We start from the raw sequence: 21,863 nt of genomic DNA, 5'->3' as shown, positions 1-21,863 counted from the left end.
TCAACGGCTCGATGTCTAGTTGGCAGCTGGTATCAAGTGGAGAGCCCCGGGGGTTGGTCCTGGGGCCGGTTTTGTTCAACTTCCTTATTAATGATCTGGATGATGGGATTAATTGCACCCTCACAAGTTCGCAGATGACACTAAGATGCGGGGAGAGGTAGATACGCTGGAGGGTAGGGTTAAGGTCCAGAGTGACCTAGACAAATTGGAGGTTTGGGCCAAAAGAAATCTGATGAGGTTCAACAAGGACAAGTGCAAATAATCTGCAACATCCACCACGTGTTGAAAAGGTACCAGTCTTTTATCTTCCAAGAGGTCTTGCTCCTAGCAGAAATTATTTATCTCTGAAAGTGTGTGGCAAGCAGAGGTTTAGAATTAAAGGTGATTTGGGCTATTGTCTCAAGTGTAATGGGTCTAAACTAAAGCACCATTTTGAAACATAATCAAAGCAAGGGTAGCTTTTGGTTGAGAAACTGAGGTGCTTATGGAATGGCATTCTCAGCAAGCAGAAATCAGGATTAGTCAGCATTTAAGACAGTGGTTCTCAAGTCAGTGTACACGTACCCCTGGGGGTGCGCAGAGGTCTTCCAGGGGGTACATCAACTCATCTAGATATTTGCCTAGTTTTACAACAGGTTACATAAAAAGCACTAGCGAAGTCAGTACAAACTAAAATTTCATACAATGACTTGTTTATACTGCTCTATATACCGTACACTGAAATGTAAGTACAATATTTATATTCCAATTGATTTATTTTATAATTATATGGTAAAAATGAGAAAGTCAGCAATTTTTCAGTAATAGTCTGCTGTGACACTTTTTTGTATTTTTATATCTGATTTTGTAAGTAAGTAGTTTTTAAGTGAGGAGAAACTTGAGGGTATATAAGACAAATCATACTCCTGAAAGAGTACAGTAATTTGGAAAGGCTGAGAGCCACTAGTTTAAGAGGTTATGAATATCAAGCTGGAGCAAGTTAGAAACAAAGTCTCCCCTCTCCACCCCAACTCATTATGGGACCAAATGTGAGTAGGACAATTTCCTGAGCAGTGTTAAGGTTCCTGTAAATAGTTTGCTTGTGAGGGAATGTTAAAAATGTGACCTCCGGGAAGAACAATGAATCCAATTCTGTCAATTTTCAGACATTTAAAAACAAAACCAACAAACCCCCCCCCCCCCATACACTTATTATGTTTCTTTTCTATATTGAGTAGCTTTCTATGTTCTCTCTTTTAGCTCCCATCTTGTGACTCCACCATACTGGCTATATTTATAGCATATTCTGATCCAGAGATTACTTTCACAGTTTTATGAATGTGTCATTGTTCTTTGTTTTTTTTTATTATTATTATTACAGGTAGAACTTCATGTCCACCTGGATGGAGCCATTAAGCCAGAAACAATCTTATACTTTGGCAAGTAAGATGTTTAAAAATAACAGTTTGCTTCAGTGTGTTTAGCTGGTGCTTTGATTTGTAAAGATTTCCTGGACAGAGGCACCTCTGTTTAAAAAAGAAAATTCCTAGAATTTGGCCCTGTCCTTGCTGATTAGTCCTGTGTTAGTTACAATTATAATACTTTCCATTAGCATGATTTTACCTGACAAAGACAAGGATTTTTTTTTACTGAGCCCTGCCAGCCAAACTGTCCTATAGAGCACTGTATGTCTCCACCCAGTTCTCAAAAGTTCACTGTCCATGTCCGTCCAGGAAACTCTGCTTGAAATGTGCAAACAACAAATGGCTGTCACCAGCATGTCCTAGTCAGAGTGTAAACCAGCACTGTGACTGAGTGCATGATGCACAGAGCTGACCACTTTCTAGTAGTGTAGTAGGGAAACTGGATTGAATTGGTGTCAAATATGTAACCAAACAGTGACCTAGTGCCCATCTCCTTATGCTCATAAGCCACAAACCAAACAGAGCTATAAACAACAACACGAACAGGTTAGATGGGGAAACAGATTTTGTGGTCAGGCTTTCAAACAAATTTAGAAAGAATGAGTTATGAGTCCATTTCTAAATATATACGTAAAACAGCGCAGTGTTCTGTCTCATTAATAGAGTTTTGCAACGTGCAAACAACGCTAGCTCACCAGCATTGCCACCAGCTGTCCCTTTTAGTTGACTGCCAGTCCCTGGTCTGCAGAAAGCAATTGGCTGGGTCAGTTGTACTTGCCACACTACTAATGCTAGTGTTTGTGTTTTCAGCAGGGGTTTTTTCTCTTAGCACTCAGTGTAAATTTTCTGTTTGATCCTGCATTGCCATCTCAAAACCTGATGGTATAATTAGGGCTGTGTAAATAATTGGATATTCAGTTCAGGAGCAGACTTGAAAAAAAAATAGTTTTGGGTTGACCTGAAAAGAAAATGTTTTGAAATTTTTGCCAAACTGAAATGTTGGAAAAAACGGTTTGTGTCATGTCAGCCATAACATTTGGTTTTGATTTTGAAAATTTTAAAATCTGTTTAAAATTGAGGGAAATTCCAAAATGAAGAAAAGTTGAAACTTTTTTCTCCAGAACACCAAATTTGACCTGACTCTGTGGGGTTGTTTTTTGTTTTTGTTTTGGAGTGGAAAAAAAGGGTTCTGTGCAAAAAAAAATTGCCTCACTCTAGATGTAACCCATTGCCAAGAAAAATCTTCAGTGCTATGGCTTCATTGCTGGCTTAAGCAAGAAGGAGCAGATGGGCTCTGTAGGGGAGGCAAACTCTGGTTAATTGACACACACACTTGATGAGTGGCAAGGTAAATAATTAACAACTTGAGGACCTAGCTCTATAATTTTAAACAAGATAAACATAAACTTTCACACCTGGAAGAAGTTTCATTTAAAGATAAAGGACATTGGCAAACAATGCCAGATTTCTAAAGTGTGGTGGAAATCCCTGTTATCAAGAACGTCATGATTAGGTTGAATCTAACAACCAGCCTTTGCAGGTTCTTGCCCATGTCCCAACAAATAACACTTCAACATAGTTGTGGGGGCTTTAGCCATTAAAGCAATTTCCAGTAAAAATGGAACAGATGTGGCATCATCTAAAATGGATGGATTGGAGGATTTGATAAAATATTTTTGTGTGGGGAAAAAAAATTACTTCTCAGGCCAGGACTAAGGTGCCTTCAGAACTTGCAATAGTTTCTGCGATGCAGCCAAGATAAATATTCAGAAGGTGCATCAAGAAAATCCTTCTCATTAATTGCTGGATGCCCCTTTGGTATGTTGTGTAAGAATTCCCCTTGATTTCACCCATCTATACATATTGTAGGATCAAAGGAGTGGGTTAAAGATTTCAGTGTATGGATAGGTATCCTGTGCGTGTGAGGGATTCATTGACACATCTGACTCTCTGGAGCTCTTCTACTTCCTTATGGCAATGTGGGTGATTGGGTTGTATGGTTACCTGGGGGATTCTCTTGACTCTTGTAAATGGGAGTGTCCATACTTCAACCACCAGAGGGAACTGTGCTTGCAACTTGGCAGGAGTCCAGGGTTGCCCCATGCTTGTATAAATGGAGGTGACTGGAGCTATTTTTATATCTACTGTAAAGCTGGAGCCTACAAAAACTACCACTCCCAACATATAGTGCTCAGTTCAGGGTAGAGCAAAAATGCATGCTGGTTTTTGTGCAGGGACAGCATTTTGTGGGGGCAGTCTAGGAGTCTGCTTTGAAAATCTGGCCCCAAGCATAGATACAACCGCATTAACCGCATAATGCCACAAGTACTCCTTTTCTTTTTGCGAATACAGACTAACACGGCTGTTCCTCTGAAACCTGTCAATGTGAAAAGAGTAATCCTTAACAGTAATGAATGATGTATGCTGAGTGCCCGGGTTTTAATCTGTGGTAACTGCCTTTGCCATTGAACTCTGAACATAGCATAGATTTCCTACACCACAGAGCAATAAAACATGTGTGTACATTGAGCAGAGGAGCAATATCAGTCACGCTATTTTCCTGCAGATAGGTTGTGTAGTTGGCTGTTGGAACTGGAGAAGGCCAAGTCCTCGGTAATGAGATCTGGAGTTTTTCCCTTCTAGCTCACAAGCTCGGAGACAGCCCACTTTTGGTAGCAATGGAAGGGCTTTCCTATCTGGATGCTCTTTGGTGGCTTCTCTGAGAAGGGGCTTGGGTGTCAGCTTTGGTTCACAGTGTAAAGATTTCCGCATCTGAGAAACCACATCACAATTGTTGTCTATTGTTGGCAGCCTCAGCAGAAAGGTTAAGGATTGACCAGCTTTTGGAAACTAGCGACTGGCAATCCTGAGAAGGTTCCGTGGCTCAGTTTAGACATGCAATCCGAAGTTTGTTGGCAGCTCTTGACTATGTATAATTGTGGTGGAAAATTACTTTCGTGAAATAATTAGGCATTTATGCTTCCGGGACCAGGAAGTACCGAGGCACCAGGAAAAGAGAGGTTCTGTTTTGGTTCTATTTCTTTGGATAGTTCTGGATCTGTTGTTGCTGCATTGTTGATAGAGATCAGTCTCCTCTCTTATCCGGGTGGGGCTAAGATAGGTTGTGTAGTTGGCTGTTGGAACTGGAGAAGGCCAAGGCCTTGGTATTGAGATCTGGAGCCTTTCCCCTCCAGCTCACAAGCTCAGAGACAGCCCACTTTTGGTAGCAATGGAAGGGCTTTCCTATCTGGATGCTCTTTGGTGGCTTCTCTGTGAAGGGGCTTGTGGGTGTCAGCTTTGGTTCACAGTGTAAAGATTTCCACGTCAGAGAAACGACATCACAATTGTTCGCAGCCTCAGCAGAAAGGTCAAGGTTGACTGGCTCTTGGAGACTAGTAACAGGCAAACCTGAGAAGGTTCCGTGGCTCAGTTCAGATAAAAGCAATCCGATGTTTGGCAGCTCTTGAGCCTATATAAATGGGGCTGGAAATTTCTTTCTTGAAATAATTTGTCATTTATGCTTCCAGGACTAGGAAGTACCAAGGCATCAGGAAAAGAGAGGTTCTGTTTGGCTCAGTTTCTTTGGATAGTTCTGGGTCTGTTGTTGTTGAGGATAGAGATCAGAGTTCTCTCTTATCTGGGTGGGGCTCCAGAGGCACATATGTGAGGTACCTTTTTTCTGTGCTGTATCTGTTCTGTGGAGAAGTAGAAAAGTGAAATGTTTATCGATTTCCAGGAAAAGAGGAATTCCGCTCCCTGGTGACACTGTTGAAGACCTCTTGCAGCATGTCAGTTACACGGAGCCACTCACTCTCACCCAGTTTCTAGAAAAGTTTGCTCTCTACCTGCCTGCCATTGCGTAAGTAACTTATTGCCTGGTAACTGCTGCAAGTTTCTTATCGGTCTCAGGCATCTGCAAGCTAGAATTGCCGATTTGGGGCTTGCTTGAATGGTCCTGAGAATGCTTGCTTGGGAGACTCTAAGCTACAAAATGTATTCATTTCCCTTTACTATGATAATGATGATTGATAACATCATGGTATTTTATTTGCTTATCTGAAAAAAATCACTGGTTCCTGGGAAGTGGGGGAGTAGGCTTTTGCCCAGCTGGTTTAGAGATGATGCAGTCAGTCCTGGCACCATGCAGGGAGAGAAGCTAAATGACTCACTAGATAGGTCGCTTCCAAGCCAAAGGACTCTTGCATTCTAATTTCTCTAAGTGTGTGATGAATTTTCATGTGCTGGTGAGACGGGGATGCCTCTTGGGAAGCATTCAGACCCTCAGCAGGTCCACTCTCCCCTATCTTGTTGATCAGCAGCCCATAAGTTGCTGAGAACTCATAAATCAGACTAATCCTGTTCTTTTCCTTACAGGGGGGACCGCGATGCTGTGAGAAGAATAGCCTATGAGTTTGTAGAAATGAAAGCAAAAGAAGGTGTCATCTATGTTGAGGTCAGGTACAGCCCTCACCTCCTAGCCAACTGCAAAGTTCATCCTGTTCCATGGGGCCAAGAAGAGTAAGTGAATCCATAAAGCGTAAGACTGTGCCAACACAGCACGCTGAGATCTGCGCGAAAGCCACTGACCAGCAAATGGAGAACAGAGTTTTGCTCTCAGGACCGGAGGGAGGCAGCACACCTTTTATTTCTATCTGGAATTCAGTAATAGTCATGTATACGCTTTTCCTTCCCCCCTAAAAATGTTCTTCCTCTGGTAACTGCTCCATCTGCTGCCCTCTTCTGAGGACAATTGCCCCAGGGGCATTGTCTTGCCTGTGGGAAACAGCTGTTAGATTTTTGGCTTAAGCTGCACCCCCTTCAAGAAGTCACCACAGTTCAGATACACATCCCCACCCCAACCACAATGTAACCTTTTCTATCAGCAAAGTTAGTGGGCTGAGCCTTTGGGAGCAGCCCTTGTAGCTCTCAGTCTATCTTTCTATGTCATCTGTGCTCTTTAGAACAGCGTGTCGCTAAGTAAACCAGCACTGAGCTTTGTAAGAAGAGCTCTGGGATTTCTCACAAAACATGGTTTGAGGCTTCTGTGGCTTTTTGTGTCACACTGCTCACTGCTGCCAGGATAGTGCAAAGCTCTGCATGTTAAGACTTTTTGGGCAAAAGAAAAAAAGTTCCTCTTCCCCAGCTGGCAAACTGGTTCATTTATTTAAAGAAATGCGGTGATCGAGCGCGGGGTTTGTGAAAGTGCATCTCTCAGGCCAACTTGCATCCCACGCAGCTCTGCAGTGCTGCCTCCCTCATCCTCCAAACAGATGTGGGTCACTGAGGACCTCAGTTACAAAGGAAGCTAGTGCTGCACAGGCGCAAAGGGAGATCACAGATGCACCTAAGGGAGTCAGAGGCCTAACCTGCTTAGACACTTTTGTAAGTGCTATTAGGTGCCTTTGTAAATCTGGCCCTGAAACTACAGTTCCTGGCAGACCATGCTCCCTCTTGCTCTGAGGGGGCTGGTCCAGTGTTCAACATGAGGGTGGCTGCAGTGTACTCCTTTTTTTTATATAAATGTGGCCCTTAGCTTTCTGGCATTTTGCCAGCGTGGTCACATTGGTTGGGCAGTGTTTGGATTCTCCTGTATTTTACAGCATACAGCAATAATACAGCCAGCTCAGTGATGTTACATTAGGGAAGCAGTTTCTCTTCCTCTGGGATTGCTGGGGTATCGAACCTCACGAGCTTGCTAGCTAACTTCTAAGTTTTCTTCCCACAGGGGCGACCTCACTCCGGATGAAGTGGTTCACCTTGTTAATCAGGGATTACAGGATGGAGAAAGGCATTTCAACATCAAAGCCAGGTCTATTCTATGCTGCATGCGCCATATGCCAAGTAATGTATTACAGTTCACCTGCTGCTCTGCTCCCTCCTTTCCTGACCCTTTGAGGGGTGTGTGAAATGCCTTGAATTGCGATCCTCTGGGGAAATGTTAGGGAAGCATCAGTTGCTCAGTTCTGGTTTGAATGTTGTCTCAGTGCCGTGGGAAGGTGATGACTATTTCCCATGTATGTGCTGGTGGAAGAGAGAGACGGAGGGAAGAGAAGACACTCTTCATACCCACTCAGTGATTTCCAGGTCTTTTCTCTCTGGGGGGCGGGTAAATCTGACATCTCCCCAGTCTCAGGATTGAAGGATGCCAGCTCAGTTTTTCCTATTTCTGCAAAAAGCAGTTTCTGACAAGCTTAGAGTTGTGCCCAGGTTAGTCAAAGGCACTTTGTGGGGTAGGGTACATGCTCTGGCGTATCAGTTGGAAGCAGCAGCTCTTAGAGCAGCAAAGACTGCTTTGTGGCATTTCTGTCTCTTTAGAAATATACACAATCCACGTCAGGTGTTTGAACCCAAGAGAGCAATGTATTCTAGTTCTATGGCCCCACTCCTCCCATCGGGAAGCTTTGAATGTCACTCTTTTGTTAGTGTGTTGTTGAGAGGGCCCCTCAGGAGGGAAGCAGTGTCTACGGTGGGCCCCATGTGCAGGTGGTGGCTGTGTGGACTTGGAAAATGTTCCATGGGGGCCTTTCAGGATCACTGCATGGCTGCCTCTGGCTCTGTTCTCTCCTGGTGTTTAGTACCCCTTAGGACAAGATACAAGGTGAAAAAGGAAGAAACATTGGGCCTGCCTTGTAGAGATGAATTTGTGGATGCGAAATAGAGGTTAAGTGGAGTGGATGTCATTCATTTCCATTTCCTGCAGCTAGCTTTAAAATAAAAACCAAGAGCTGGGTAGAGTGATGCAGGACAGCTCCAGCTGGGTTTAGAGGAGATGTAGCCTGGTTAAGGGATTACTTGTTATAACTGGGATTCAGGGCAGACAGGTTGCTTGTGAAGAGACTATTAGTTATGTATTGAAATACCATGTATAATATGCCTTCTTCTAATTCTGGTATTAAACAAACCAAACCCTTGAAATACACTGCTTCAGTCCATACTGGAACCTCGTTCAGTATTATGCCATTCCATGAGAAAGATGGGGAAACCTGAGCTCCTAGCTGAGAATGAAACAAATTTCTGGACTCCTTTGGGAGGTGGGGTTGGAAATGTTTATCAGATAGTGCTGTTCCCACCATCCCAAAGCACAGTGTAGAACAAAAATGATCAGTACTTAAAAGCAGTAACAAAGATACCTGGCAGTACTTCAGGTAAAGCTGCAGAGTAGATGCTCAAGTTGGAAATATTCCATGGGCAAGGAGAACAATTATATAATGACTGCACTTCCATTGTCTGGTTATGATGAGGGCTAACTAAATAACCTGTTGTTTCCATACTCTATGCAGGACCAGGTCCAAAAAACAGGTGAAATACACTAAGCCACGTTCACTAAAGGCCAAAATTTTAAATGTATGTAGGTGCCTGAAAATGCAGCCTGGTGCCTAGTGGGATTTCGAAAGGTGCCTAAACATTTTTGAAAATCCTACCAGGTGCCTATCTGCATTTTAATGCATCTAAATATCTTTTAAAATCTGGCCTTAAACTCATTGACTTCTATAAATAAAATACTTATCCACAGCTGATACAGTTATCTAAAACAGGGGTTATACATTTATATATAAAAAAAGGAGTACACTGCACCCCCTCAGAGCAAGAGGAAGCACGGTCTGCCAGAAACTGTAGTTTCAGGGCCAGATTTACAAAGGTATTTAGGTCCTTAGTAGCATTTACAAAAGTGTTAGATTAAGCAGGTTAAGGCCTCTGACCTGCTGCATTCTAGAAATAGCACAATCAGGAAGACTAGGAAACAATTTTGCAGTAACTTAACCTTTCATAAACAAAGGCATGTACTGACATTTTGAAATCCTTGCTGAACAGTTGCCTCGGGATACTTAGTAGATGGGTGGTGAAAAGGCATACTAGTAATGTCTGGCAGGTCTATATCTAAAAAGGTGGGAAATGATCCTATATGAAGTGATCCGATGAAGTGAGCTGTAGCTCATGAAAGCTTATGCTCAAATAAATTTGTTAGTCTCTAAGGTGCCACAAGTATTCCTTTTCTTTTTGCAGATCCAAACTAGCGGCAGGTATTTCTGTAGTGAGTGGTCACTTCCATAATTTCCTCTGGCCATCATCATAGACCTCATGCTCAGTGTGGTAGTGTGTAGACTCTTCTCTGAGCAGTTAAAGCGTGGATTGCTGTTATTTGGCAGATGCAGTCGTTCTCTGTTTTTCCCTCCTGTAACTGTGATCAGCCCATCACTTCCAAGCCACGAAGCACATATAGTTACAGAAAAACCTTTCAGGTGCCATTCCAGGCTGTGTTTTTAAAGGGCCAATGAATGTGCGCCCACTAGGTTTGCCAGCTCATCTGTTTGCCCACATGCAAACTCTATAGTGTCTATGCCACAGAGCCCTTGTCCCTGAAAGCCAGGCAGTACTGCAGGTGCATTGTTAGGGGCCTTCAGCAAGTGTGTCCCCTGCTGTCTTAACTCTGAAGGTCCTTCAGAAAGACTAAATGAGATGACAGACACATCTAGAAAAGCCTCATGTTTCCTAGTCAGTTACTGCTTTTACTTCTCTCTTTTTTCATAACTTCTGCCCTCCTGTTGCTGCCACCCTCTGTGTTTCTGAGCTGTGTTGAATTTAATCTTGGAGTCGACCACACCTTTGTGTCTGGCCTCCTCCCTGTTTTAGTTTAATATTTTTAGAAGTTTTCTCTGATTTCTCCCTTCCCCCAAGAAAAATTAAACAAACCCAAAGGGCAGTGAGTAAGGGCTTTAAGGGAAGTGCTGTGCTCCTCATGCTGTTGGCAGCACTCCGAAATTAAATCTGCCAGTGGAGCCTGGAGCACCTGAATTCTTCACCTCTGGACTTTTCATCTTTTCCTTCATTATCTCCTAAGAGAGAGTGGCATTTTCTTCCATCTCCAAAGCAGAACTGCCTGTTTCCATCCATTGGCATCATTGAAACTTGCTTATCTTCACAGCAGGCTGTCCATGGGCTTACACTTTCACTCAGGGAATCTGGATGGTTGTGTAGTCCTCAGAAAGTGGTTTAGATGAATCTTTTTTTAATTGCTTCCTATAAATCTAGACTTGGAGAGGAATATTTACAAAGGGGTAAGCAGGGATCTCATCTGGCACCTCCAGATGCACTGCTGTGGAAGAAAAGGCCTTCCTCACCTCCCTCCACAGTCAAATGTGGCCTTGGGAATAGAATCCTGTCCCTTGATGCTCTTTTTCTTATGCTGCTTCTTTGTATGGAAAATATCATTTTCTCTACACATGTTAAAAGACACAATGCCCCTGCTGCTCTGAGCAATGATTGCCCTGTGCCCAGCTAAATGCTGTTTTGTTTTTTATGTAGGTCTTGGTCTTCCCAGCTGCATGTAGGAGGGATGGTTTAGTTGGGTTGATTTTTTTTTTTTGTTCACGTTGCTGCCAGGTTAATGCCCTCAGTGAGTTGAAAACTAGTGTGCAATGTATGGATCGTTCTTCTAAGGGTTTGCAAATGGTGCCTAGAGCTTGGGATGGGTGCTTGTTTGCGTCATTAGTACAAACCTCAGTACATAAATAACTAGCACACCCAACGGGGGACCAGGAGAGCTGGGTTCTAATCCTGGCTTTTGTCCTGACCTACTCTGTGACCTTGGACAAATCACTTCACTCCTCTATGCCTTGGTCTTCTCCTCGATAAAACAGGGATAATACTTTTACCTTCTTTAGACTTAGCGCTGTCGGATCTATGGATGAAAAGAGTGCAATAGCAGTTAACTCTTAGGATTATTATGTTTCTGCCATTGCACTTAATGCCCAGAGTGTAACTCCAGATGATGGTAGTATGGGTGTAGATCCATCTAGTGCATGACCCTTCCATTTTAAACAGGATCTCTCTGCCCACCCCATCCCCACCCCTTTTGTCTGACCTGTGATAATGAGAAAGCAGGGGTTTGCAGCTGGGAGTTCTTCCCATACTATATAGTCAGGCACATACATTCTAAAGTGCAAAGTCACAACATAATACAACCTACTGGGGCTGACTCATGGAGTTTTGCTCTTGTCAAGGGCTGTAATGATAACGAAGGGCTCCCCCTTGGAAGGCCTAATAACCAGGGCTAAAACCTATCATGTCTACCATCTTTACAGGCAGTGAGCTTGCTTGTTGGTGGGGCTCTTCCTCTCTGGCTCTGGTCTGTAAATCTGGCTCTAGGGTTTTGTTGCTTTTTATAGGGCTTCAAACTTGGGGGAAATCCTGGAAATGAACTTAATTTTTCTATTCATAAAAACATAAGAACGGCCATACTGAGTCAGACCAGTGGTCCATCCAGCCCAAAATCATGTCTTCCAATAGTGTCCAGTGCCCGGTGAACAACCACATCGGTTTGGACAAGAGCTCAGGGGTGACCCTGGTGGAATGTTTTTCCTGAATCCTGCTGCTCTTCGTTCCAGGCTGGTCATTGGAGGTGGTGGAGCTGTGTAAGAAATACCGGAACAATATGGTGGTAGCCATAGACCTGGCTGGGGATGAGTTGTTGGTGGCTGAGACCTTCCCAGAGCATAGGAAGGCTTATGAGGTTTGTTCAATTAGCTTCTCGAAAAATCTTGTGTCAATTTCTTTCTGGCAAGTAGTTCGGACCAAAAGTGGCCCGTAGGACTTAAAAATCATGTCTTAAAATTACTAGAAGTGTTTTATTGGCATAGTAGAAATATTACTTTTAATTTGGTTTTTAAATTAATTATAGAGTATATACATGATTTAAGTATAAAGAGATGTATTTATTTAAATGTGTTCCAGCTGCATTTACAACTTTGGTTCTTCAGCATTGAGCTGGTGCACAGAACCACAAAGTGAAATGGAAGATAAAATGAGCCTGCATTCAGATCCGCCTGGGCGCTCCAGTGAATCTGCATAGGGCTGCCTGCTTACGTTGATTTGCAGGATCAGAACTCCATACCAAATATGAAATTGGCTAGTGCATCTTCACTGCCTCCAGCTGAGTAAAATGCAGAGACTAAATCAATTAGATAAACAGTGTAAAAATATGTTCAAAGTTTTTTCCATTGTAATAAACTAAGATGATGGTATTGGAGGAGATTTCTTTCCTCAAATGTATTCTTTTTAACTAGATGTTGCTGTAGCTTAAAAAGGAAGCCCCATACAAATATCTCCCATCTGTATTTCAGGATTTTAGGACTCTAGGGGTGATTGTATTTTAAGAAGTTACGTGATTGGCATAGGTCAGTGGGAGCTGAGGGTGCTCAGGAACCCAGCCTGAGAGGACACTGGCTTTAAAAATAGTGTGGGTGTCAGGTGATTGGTTGAAGTAGAATCAGGGATATCTCAGGCATTTACTGTTGTAGTTAACAGTCCGACTGCCATCTGTGGTTGTCATGGGAATCATTACAAATGTCCTAATGTGCAAGCAAAAACTTGAGGGTGAGGGGAAGAGTATGGAAGAAATATACTTTGTTTTGCATGGTCTTGAGCACCTGCACTTTCACAATCGGTGTCTCCTTGCATAAATGCCCAGTGCCATTTTTGAAATCCATGCAGTTTCTCACTTGCTATCATCTTTCCATTAAGCACTTATTGATAAGATATTACTTGCGTAGCAGTTTCTTATCCTTTCTAACATGCTGAAGTTCCTTGTCATGAACACTAATCAAGCACTGTACCTTCATCTTGTGCAATTGTTTTACCTGCTTTATACAAGATGAATCAATTAGTTGCTTATCATGCTACATCCACGTAGTTTAAAGGCTGATAAAACAGGACGGAAAGTAACAGTTTATCAATTGATATCTAGCTTGCCTATGCGTGGGGTCTCAAAGTCCAAATGTCTCAACCTGAAGGATTTGACGTGTTCTTGTCTGAAAGCCAGCATCTCATTCAGACTCAGAGAAATACGGAAGGAACAAAAGTTCCAATTTGTCAGGCTTTCTCAGCCGGCATGAAAGTAGAATGCTCCCTGTGATACAGCATGGCCAGACGGCAGCAGGAGAGTGATATAGGAGAGATATGTAAGTCCCAGGATGAGGAGAAGCCTTATTCCCTGTAGAGGGAAGAAAGGTTTCTATAGATTAATTAAAAGCACCTGAAGCCAATTAGAGCACCCGAAGCTAGTCATCTGATTAAAAACTCCCTGCTTCAATCAGCCAGGGGAAGGAGTTGGAGAAGAGTGGTTTGGAGTTGGCGCAGAGAGCAGTTTGAAGGAATTGGAGCAGAGTGCAGTTTGGAGGAGTTGAAATAGAGGAGAGTTTGAAGAAGTGCCGTGGCTGGCTAGAAGACCAAGACCCTAGGTAAAGAGACACCCGCCTTGTGCAGAGAGAGAGGGCAGGAAGCCCCACAAGCTGAAGAGCAGGAGAGGGAAGTAGCCCAGAGGAAGGAAGCACTAGTTCAAGTGGTTTATCACTATCCCTAGGGTCCCTGGGCTGGGACCCAGAGTAGAGGGAGGGCCCCGGGTGGTATTGCGACCATAGCATTAGTAGATTCCGGGAGTGCTGCCACACTACCCTTCTCTGGGTTACTAGTGGGACAGTAGATACCCAAGTTCAGGGGCAGGAAACTGCGCCCTGAAGCCCCCCCAAGAAGAGGAAGCATGGGACCCATCATAATCGTACCGGCAATTTGCCACATGTGTTGTTAAGAGTGGGATCTCCACGATGGGGACTTAAACCAGGGTTAACCAAAACCATTCCGTCCCCAAGATGGACAACATGGTCAAGGCTCTAATACAAGCCACTGCGGCCCAGCAGGAGGCTACCCGAATCCAAGCAACCGCCCAACAGGAGGCGACTTGGGTACAGCAGGAGACTAATTGGCTGTTGATGAATCAGGCTGCCCAGGACCCAGCTCTGCTATAGGACCTGGCAAACCAGATGAAGGCCCTTATGGAGCGGAACCACAATGGCGACGGAACCCGGACTATATGAGCCAGCCACTACCTACAGAAAATGACACAGGAGGATGATGTAGAGGCATACCTCCTGGCATTTGAGAGAACAGCCCTGTGGGAGGCCTGGCCCCGAGATCAGTGGTCTGGTATCCTCGCCCTGTTCCTGTGTGGAGAGGCCCAGAAGGTCTACTACGATATGGCTGCAGAGACTGCGGAGGATTACCCCCAGCTGAAGGCAGAGATCCTGTCCAGATCCGGCGTAACCACGGTGTTGCGAGCCCAGAGGTTTCATGAATGGCAGTATACAGAGGACAAGACACCACGTTCGCAATTGTTTGACCTGATCCACCTGACCCGGAAATGGCTGCGCCCTGAGGCCCTCAGCTCTGAAAAAATGATGGTGCTCCTGGTACTGGACCAGTATATGAGGGGGCTACCACCAGGCCTCCGTGCTTGGGTTGGCCAGAATGACCCCTCTACCTACAGTGAGTTGGTCTCCCTTTTGGAAAGACAGCTGGCAGCCCGTGAACTGTTCCAGACCCCAGGGGGTGAGAGACAGCAAACCAGGAAGACAGCCCCAAACCCAAGGCCCCGGATTGTTGAGAACTACAGAAGAACCATAACTGGGAGGAAAGATACTGAGGAATGGCCCAAGGCCAAGAAGGGACCTGGGGTTTGGGAAGAGAGGGCTGGGGGGGCTGACCAAATAGCCCCAGGCAGAGGGCGGTAACCGAGATAAGGGGTCAGTGTTACGAGTGTATATATAGCAGCCCAATGCCCCAACAGGGAAGAGCCTATGCAGTGCAATCTGGGGGATCTGGGGGAACAATGTGGCCTAATCGGCCTGGTCAGGGTCGCAATGACCTCACATGGGTATACAAGGTCAGTAAAGATGAATGGTATTGCAACCATAGCATTAGTAGATTCCGGGAGTGCTGTCACACTGGTCTGGGGGAAGTTCGTGGGGCAAGACCAACTAACTCGGGCCAAAACCACAGCGGTAACGTGCGTTCATGGCACAATAAATTTCTACCCCCCAGTACAGATTGAGATCCAGGGAAACACTACCAGGGTAACTGCAGGGGTGGTCCCTAGGCTCCCCTACCCGGTCTTAATTGGTAGGGACTTCCCTGGGTTTGAGAACTTACTTCACCCAGTAGAGTCAGGGGAGGGTAGCAACGCCCGGGCTGAGACGGAGGCACCTACAGATAGCCTCACCACAATTTTTGCCGAATTTGCCCCAGAGCTATTTTCATCCCATGGGAAAGCCCGAAAGTCTAGGCAGGAAAAGAGGGCAGATAAAAGGCTAGGGACCAGGATTTTAGCAGAGAACCAGAAAGCCTCCCTTGTTGGTAAGCGAACCTGTTCAGGAGGTCAGGAGACAATTCAGGCCAGTGAGGACTCGGAGGCGGTTCCTAGCCCAACTAGGGCCAACCCAAGGGGCGGAGAAGAAATAGGTCCCATGGAGTTAGGTCAGATCGGTACCGCACATGAGAATTTTGGGCAGGACCAAGCCAATGACCCGCTATAGGTGAATGTGAGAGAGGAGGTAGTGGAAGTAAGTGGCGTACCCGTGAAAGGAAAGACCAAAGGCCCAAGGCCGTATTATGTGATCAAACATGATCTGTTGTACTGAATAGTGCAAATTCGAGGGGAAGAAGTAGAGCAGCTCTTAGTCCCACGGAAACACACAAGGGCAGGACTAGAGTTAGCTCACAGTCATTTACTTGGGGGACACCTAGGAGTAGACAAGACACTTGATAGAGTCCTAAGAAGATTTTATTGGCCAGGAATACGCGTGGAGGTCCAACACTATTGTACCTCCTGCCAGGAATGCCAGTTGAATAGCCCCCGACCTCACTTGCGGGCCCCATTAGTACCTTTGCCTGTTATTGAAGTCCCTTTTGAAAGGATAGCCATGGACCTAGTGGGCCCGCTGGAAAGATCAGCACGGGGCCACCGAAACGTATTAGTCATCCTTGACTATGCCACACGGTATCCAGAAGCCATTCCTTTAAGAAACCCCACATCCAAGGCAATAGCAAAAGAACTACTTCAGATTTTTGCCAGAGTGGACATCCCTAAGGAGATCCTGACTGGCCAAGGAACCCCTTTCATATCGAAATTAATGAAGGACTTATGTACGCTGCTCCACATCCATGCCATACAGACCTCAGTCCACCATCCACAAACAGATGGACTGGTTGAGCGGTTTAACCGCACCCTTAAAGGTATGATCCAGAAGGTGGTAGTACAGGACGGAAAAGACTGGGATACCCTTCTACCATACCTAATTTTTGCAATACGGGAAGTCTCCCAAGTGTCCACCAGTTTCTCTCCCTTTGAGCTACTATATGGACACCACCCATGCGGAATATTAGATATCGCCAAGGAGGACTGGGAAGAACAACCCAACCCAGGAAATGATGTCACTGAGCATGTGACACAGATGAGAGAGCGAATAGCTCGAGCAACCCCTGTAGTACGAGAACATTTGGAAAAAGCACAAGAGACCCAGTGGACATATTACAACCGCTGGGCGAAAGTACGGAAATTTCAGCCGGGAGAACAGGTGATGGTGCTAGTGCTGACAGCCGAAAGCGAACTCCTGGCCAGCTGGCATGGGCCACGTGAGATAGTGGAAGCCATTGGGGAAGTGGACTATAAGGTCAGACAACCAAACACCGAAGACCAGAGCAGATCTACCACGTAAACTTATTGAAGCCCTGGTGTGACCGAGAGAGGTGCCTGGTCATTCGGAGAGCTCCACTTCAGACGGATGACCCACAAGGGCAGGTGAGGATATCCCCCGAGTTAGCCCCAGAACAACGAACAGAGGTCATTGATATGATCCAACGGAACCAAGATGTGTTCTATACACAGCCGGGCCGTACGACACTGGTCCAACATCATATCTTCACCAGGCCCAGAATAAGGGTGACGATAAGACCGTACTGGATACTGGAAGCTAAAAGAGAGGAAATTAGGACAGAAGTGAAGATGATTTTGGAACTTGGGGTTATTGAAGAATCCCACAGCCAATGGTCCAGCCCTATCGTCCTAGTATCCAAGCCTGATGGCACCCTGAGGCTTTGCAACGACTTCCGGAAGTTGAATGAAGTATCCCAATTCGATGCCTGTCAGATACTACGTGTTGACAAGCTAGTTGATCAGTTAGGCAAGGTCCGATACCTAACCACTCTGGACCTGACCAAAGGACATTGGCAAATTCCCCTGGCCAAGAACGCCAAGGAGAAGACTGCTTTCTCTACACCTGATGGCCTGTTCCAATACACTGTCCTCCCTTTCGGACTCCATGGGGCCCCTGCAACATTCCAACGACTTATGGATAAATTGCTGCGACCCCACACCAGGTATGCTGCTGCCTATTTAGACAATATAGTCATCCATAGCCCTGACTGGGAAACACACCCAGGGAAAGTAGAAGTGGTACTAGACGCCCTGCAGAAGGCTGGCCTCACTGCCAACCCTCTCAAGTGAGTGATAGGACTAGCTGAGGCCAGATACCTCGGGTATGTAGTAGGGAGAGGCTTGGTAAAACCCCAATGGAACAAAGTGGAGGAAATACAAGATTGTCCTTGGCCAGTCCGTAAAAAGCAGGTCAGAGCTTTTCTTGGGTTAGTAGGGTACTATCGGAGATTCATCCCTTATTTCTCTACAAGAGCAGGGCCATTGACGGACCTGATAAAGGCTCAGGGCCCCGAGATAGTAAAATGGTCTGTTGCAGCAGAAGGAGCATTCGCAGATTTAAGGACAGCCCTTTGCTGAAATCCAGTACTCATAGCCCCAGACTTCAAGAAAGAATTTGTCCTACAAACAGATGCCTCAGAAGTAGGGGTAGGAGCCGTCCTTTCGCAGATGGTAGGGGAGGAGGAACACCCGATCCTGTACCTCAGCCGGAAGCTCCTCCCCAAGGAACAAAAGTACGCTGTTGTTGAAAAGGAATGTCTGGCGATAAAATGGGCCATGGAAACACTCTTATACTACCTACTGGGGCGGCGATTTACCCTGGTGACAGACCACGCCCCGCTCCAGTGGATGCACAGAAACAAGGAGAAGAATGCAAGAGTGACTAGATGGTTCCTATCTCTGCAACCCTTTCATTTCCGAGGACAGCATAGGGCCGGAAGCCAACACTACAACGCAGATGGCTTGTCACAAAAGCATTGCCTCTTGTCCCAAGTAGCCCAACCCCATGGTGTTGAGCAGGGGGGTAGGATATGCGATACAGCAAGGCCAGAAGGCAGGAGAGTGATATAGGAGAGAGATGTAAGTCTCAGGATGAGGAGAAGCCTTATTCCCTGTAGAGGGAAGAAAGGTTTCTATAGATTAATTAAAAGCACCTGAAGCCAATTACAGCACCTGAAGCTAGTCACCTGATAAAACCCCCCTGCTTCAATCAGCCAGGGGAAGGAGTTGGAGTAGAGTGGTTTGGAGTTGGAGCAGAGAGCAGTTTGGAGAAGTGCCATGGCTGGCTAGAAGACCAAGACCCTAGGTAAAGATACACCCGGCTTGTGCAGAGAGAGAGGGCAGGAAGCCCCACAAGCTGAAGAGCAGGAGAGGGAAGTAGTCCAGAGGAAGGAAGCACTAGTTCAAGTGGTTTACCGCTATCCCTAGAGCCCCTGAGCTGGGACCCAGAGTAGAGGGTGGGCCCGGGTCCCTCCCTCTCCACTACCCTTCTCTGGGTTACTAGTGGGACAGTAGATACCCTAGTTCAGGGGCAGAAAACTGTGCCCTGAACCCCCCCAAGAAGAGGAAGTGTGGGACCCATCATAATCGTGCCGGCAATTTGCCATATCCTTTTCTAAATTGCCCTCACATTGGAGCTTCACGCATCAACAGTAGCATGGATAATATGACTTATGAAATGAGAGGCTTATGATGAAGGGATCCGATGTCTGCCTTTGGACCCATGTTCCCAGTTTTCAGTTGTGTTGCCATTTAAACTCTGGCTGGGAGGAGTCAATGACTGTCACTACAGTTGGGGATAGTAGGGGGAGTTCTGTTTGTGACTTGCCTGCAGTAGGTTGTGGGGAGATCATGGAGGGAAGCCATGTAAAGATCTTGAAGCTGTGACTTTAGATAATTAGCTTGTGCTAAAGTCCTAGGTAAGTGATGTTATAAATCAAAGAAGCATGCAGAGAGGAATGGACAGTCTCCTTGGTTGGGAAGTTCTGGGTTATTTAGAGTCAGAGGAGGCTGTTTGGAGGGGACGTCTTTATAGCAATCAAGGGGTGTGATTGCAGTTCATGTAGACATACCTGAGCTAAGCTTTAATCCAGCTATCTCAGATCGTGGAGCAGTGAAGGTGTGAGAGCACGTGCTTCGGTGTGGACTGTACAGACCTATCTGTAGCCCTGTGTCATTCTTGGGCAGCTACCCCACACTGAAGCGTGCGCTACTGCAGCTTCACTGCTCTGGAACCTGAGCTAGCTAGATTAAATCTACTTCCGTATGTCTGCCCGAGCTCCAGTCGTGCCAGTGATTGCGGTGTAGACGTACTCTAAGAGTGGAGGTGGGAGAGAGATTCCTGGCTTCCCTCCTCCCCAGTGCACAACCCCACAGAAATTCCTGCCCATCTCGCTGTTTTCTAATCCGCGGAGCGCACCAAAGGGGGATAGGTAAATAAACAATAAAAGTGAGCAGACACATTGGTTCTTAATGAAAGAGCAGGTAACTGGAACTGATGGAATGGAAGGAGTTTTGCCTGAGCACAGAATCTTTGTCTTAAATTGTTGCCTCTGAGTTCTCTGAAACACATTGCTCAGAGCCCTGAAGGCCGTGTCATGCTTCATTGAAGTCAATGGCAAAACTCTCGTTCACTCTTACTTAATCAATCATAGGGATCAGTAGGAGAAGCATTTCGCTCTGATAGTTCAGAGGCCAATCCAAAACATGCTGGAGTCATTCCATAGATTTCAGCGGGGGTTGGATTAATCTGTTCATCCTCAGAACTCCCCAAATTAGCATTTTCCCACATGAGTGAAAGGCCAGTGTGAAGGGAAAGACTGGTAAGCTTAGCCCTGACTGAATGGTCAGCCTTCGGGGTAACTGTCTGAGTCCCTGTTCTGTGCAGGACATATGACAAGAGTCTGTTAAAACAAAGCTATCACTGCAGACACAGGGAGTCTCGGTTTAATTTCAAGTGGACGCATCTAGGGCTTTTCTTATTAACATACCAAGTGGAGCCGTGTCTTACCCAGTAATTTAGAGCGGAGCCTGGATATGCAGTGGCTGCAAACCAAGTGGAAAATTCACAAAGCACCTGAAAAATTCAGTAATACCAAACAGCTACAGCAACCTGTGTGTGTGTGTGTGTGACTGATGAAAGGTGCCAAGCTAAGAGCTCCTGAGACAGCAGGCCCTCCTCTCTAGAACAGGTACGGCAGAGGCCACAGCAGTGGGAGCTTCCCCCTTGCCCCATCACCTCAGCCAGCGTGCCTCAAGGGGAGGAGAGGACAGGTCGGCCTCCATGGCTCAGTTAGTCCTTGGTCTGTCTGCTGAGACTGCCAGCAACAGAGACAGTTGTACTGTAGTTGTGGGGGTGTTTGTGTGATGTGGACACCAGGGACTGGACTGAGACTCACCGAACTTGCAGCATGTGGGCTATGAATAACTGCCAGCTGGTGACTGCTTTCATCCCCTAGTGCTGGCTGGGCTTCCCAGACACTCACCTACCCAGCTCCTACGCTGTGTGAGATTGGTAATTGATTTTCTTCTTGTTTTGATTGTGTTGCTCCACAGTTGTTACTCCTGGGGTTGGAGCTCTCAGCCTAATGGTCTGTTGAAAGCATTCGTTCTGTCTTAAAGGCAGAGAGAAGTCAGTGGTGGGGCTGCTGTCCTGATAGTTTGTTCACATCCCTTCTCCCCCCCTACCCCCGGCCTCTGTGCCTCCCCAAACCCACAGCAGTGTTTTCACTCTTTGCTTCATGTGGGCTTTTCCAGGAAGCTGAAAGATGTGGCATTCATCGCACTGTCCACGCTGGGGAGGTTGGGGCACCGTCTGTCATCAAGGAGGTAAGAAACCCCAGCGCAGGGCAGTGGAATAAGTTACAGCAGAGCTGCAAAATACTCTGTATTGTAATGCAGGGGACAAAGGTAGCTAGGGCCAAATCCTGGCCCATCACTCAGTAGCCCCTTGGAGCCAAATCCCCCCATTGCTCTAAGGGAGCAGAGTCTGTGCATCATACAAAGAGGGATCCGGAGATCAAGCCTCATATAGCGCTTGGAAGGAGCAGGCTCTCCTAGGAACTGGGCCCCCATGTCATGCATGCAGGCGTGGATTGGAGTCCTGGTTTGGGGCTTGGAGGGCTCAGGAGCTCCTGTGGGCCTGTCTAATCCTCTGGGGATTAGCAGGAGTCAGGCCCTTGCACAGAGCTAAGAGAGACTTTACATGTTTTCTATTCTCTACAGGCAATCAATGTCCTGAAGACCGAGCGGATTGGCCATGGCTACCATGTCCTGGAAGATCCAGCCCTTTATAGGGAGCTGTTGGGTAGGAAGATGCATTTTGAGGTAATCACTAATTTTGCAGGGGTGGGGATCGTTCTGTCTGAGAGTGAGAGATCAGCCCTCATTTGCATTGTATGGCAAGTCAGCACTTTAGA

The 21,863-nt window shown here is 46.1% G+C and overlaps 1 protein-coding gene across 1 annotated transcript in view; it reads left to right on the top strand.

The window, feature by feature from the left end:
* The window catches only part of LOC125622104 (adenosine deaminase), a 35,814-nt gene that overhangs the window by 8,292 nt on the left and 5,659 nt on the right, over positions 1-21,863 (top strand). The window contains exons 2-8 of the mRNA XM_048819700.2: positions 1,361-1,422; positions 5,140-5,262; positions 5,778-5,921; positions 7,129-7,244; positions 11,789-11,913; positions 21,202-21,273; positions 21,670-21,771. Of these exons, the coding sequence (XP_048675657.1) occupies positions 1,361-1,422; positions 5,140-5,262; positions 5,778-5,921; positions 7,129-7,244; positions 11,789-11,913; positions 21,202-21,273; positions 21,670-21,771 (744 nt within the window). The remainder of the gene's footprint in view (positions 1-1,360; positions 1,423-5,139; positions 5,263-5,777; positions 5,922-7,128; positions 7,245-11,788; positions 11,914-21,201; positions 21,274-21,669; positions 21,772-21,863) is intronic.

This window comes from Caretta caretta, chromosome 13 (genome assembly GCF_965140235.1).
Source record: "Caretta caretta isolate rCarCar2 chromosome 13, rCarCar1.hap1, whole genome shotgun sequence".
Classification (NCBI taxonomy): Eukaryota; Metazoa; Chordata; order Testudines; family Cheloniidae; genus Caretta; species Caretta caretta.
Note: the sequence above shows the minus strand (reverse complement) of the source record. Positions and strands in the feature narration are given on the sequence as shown.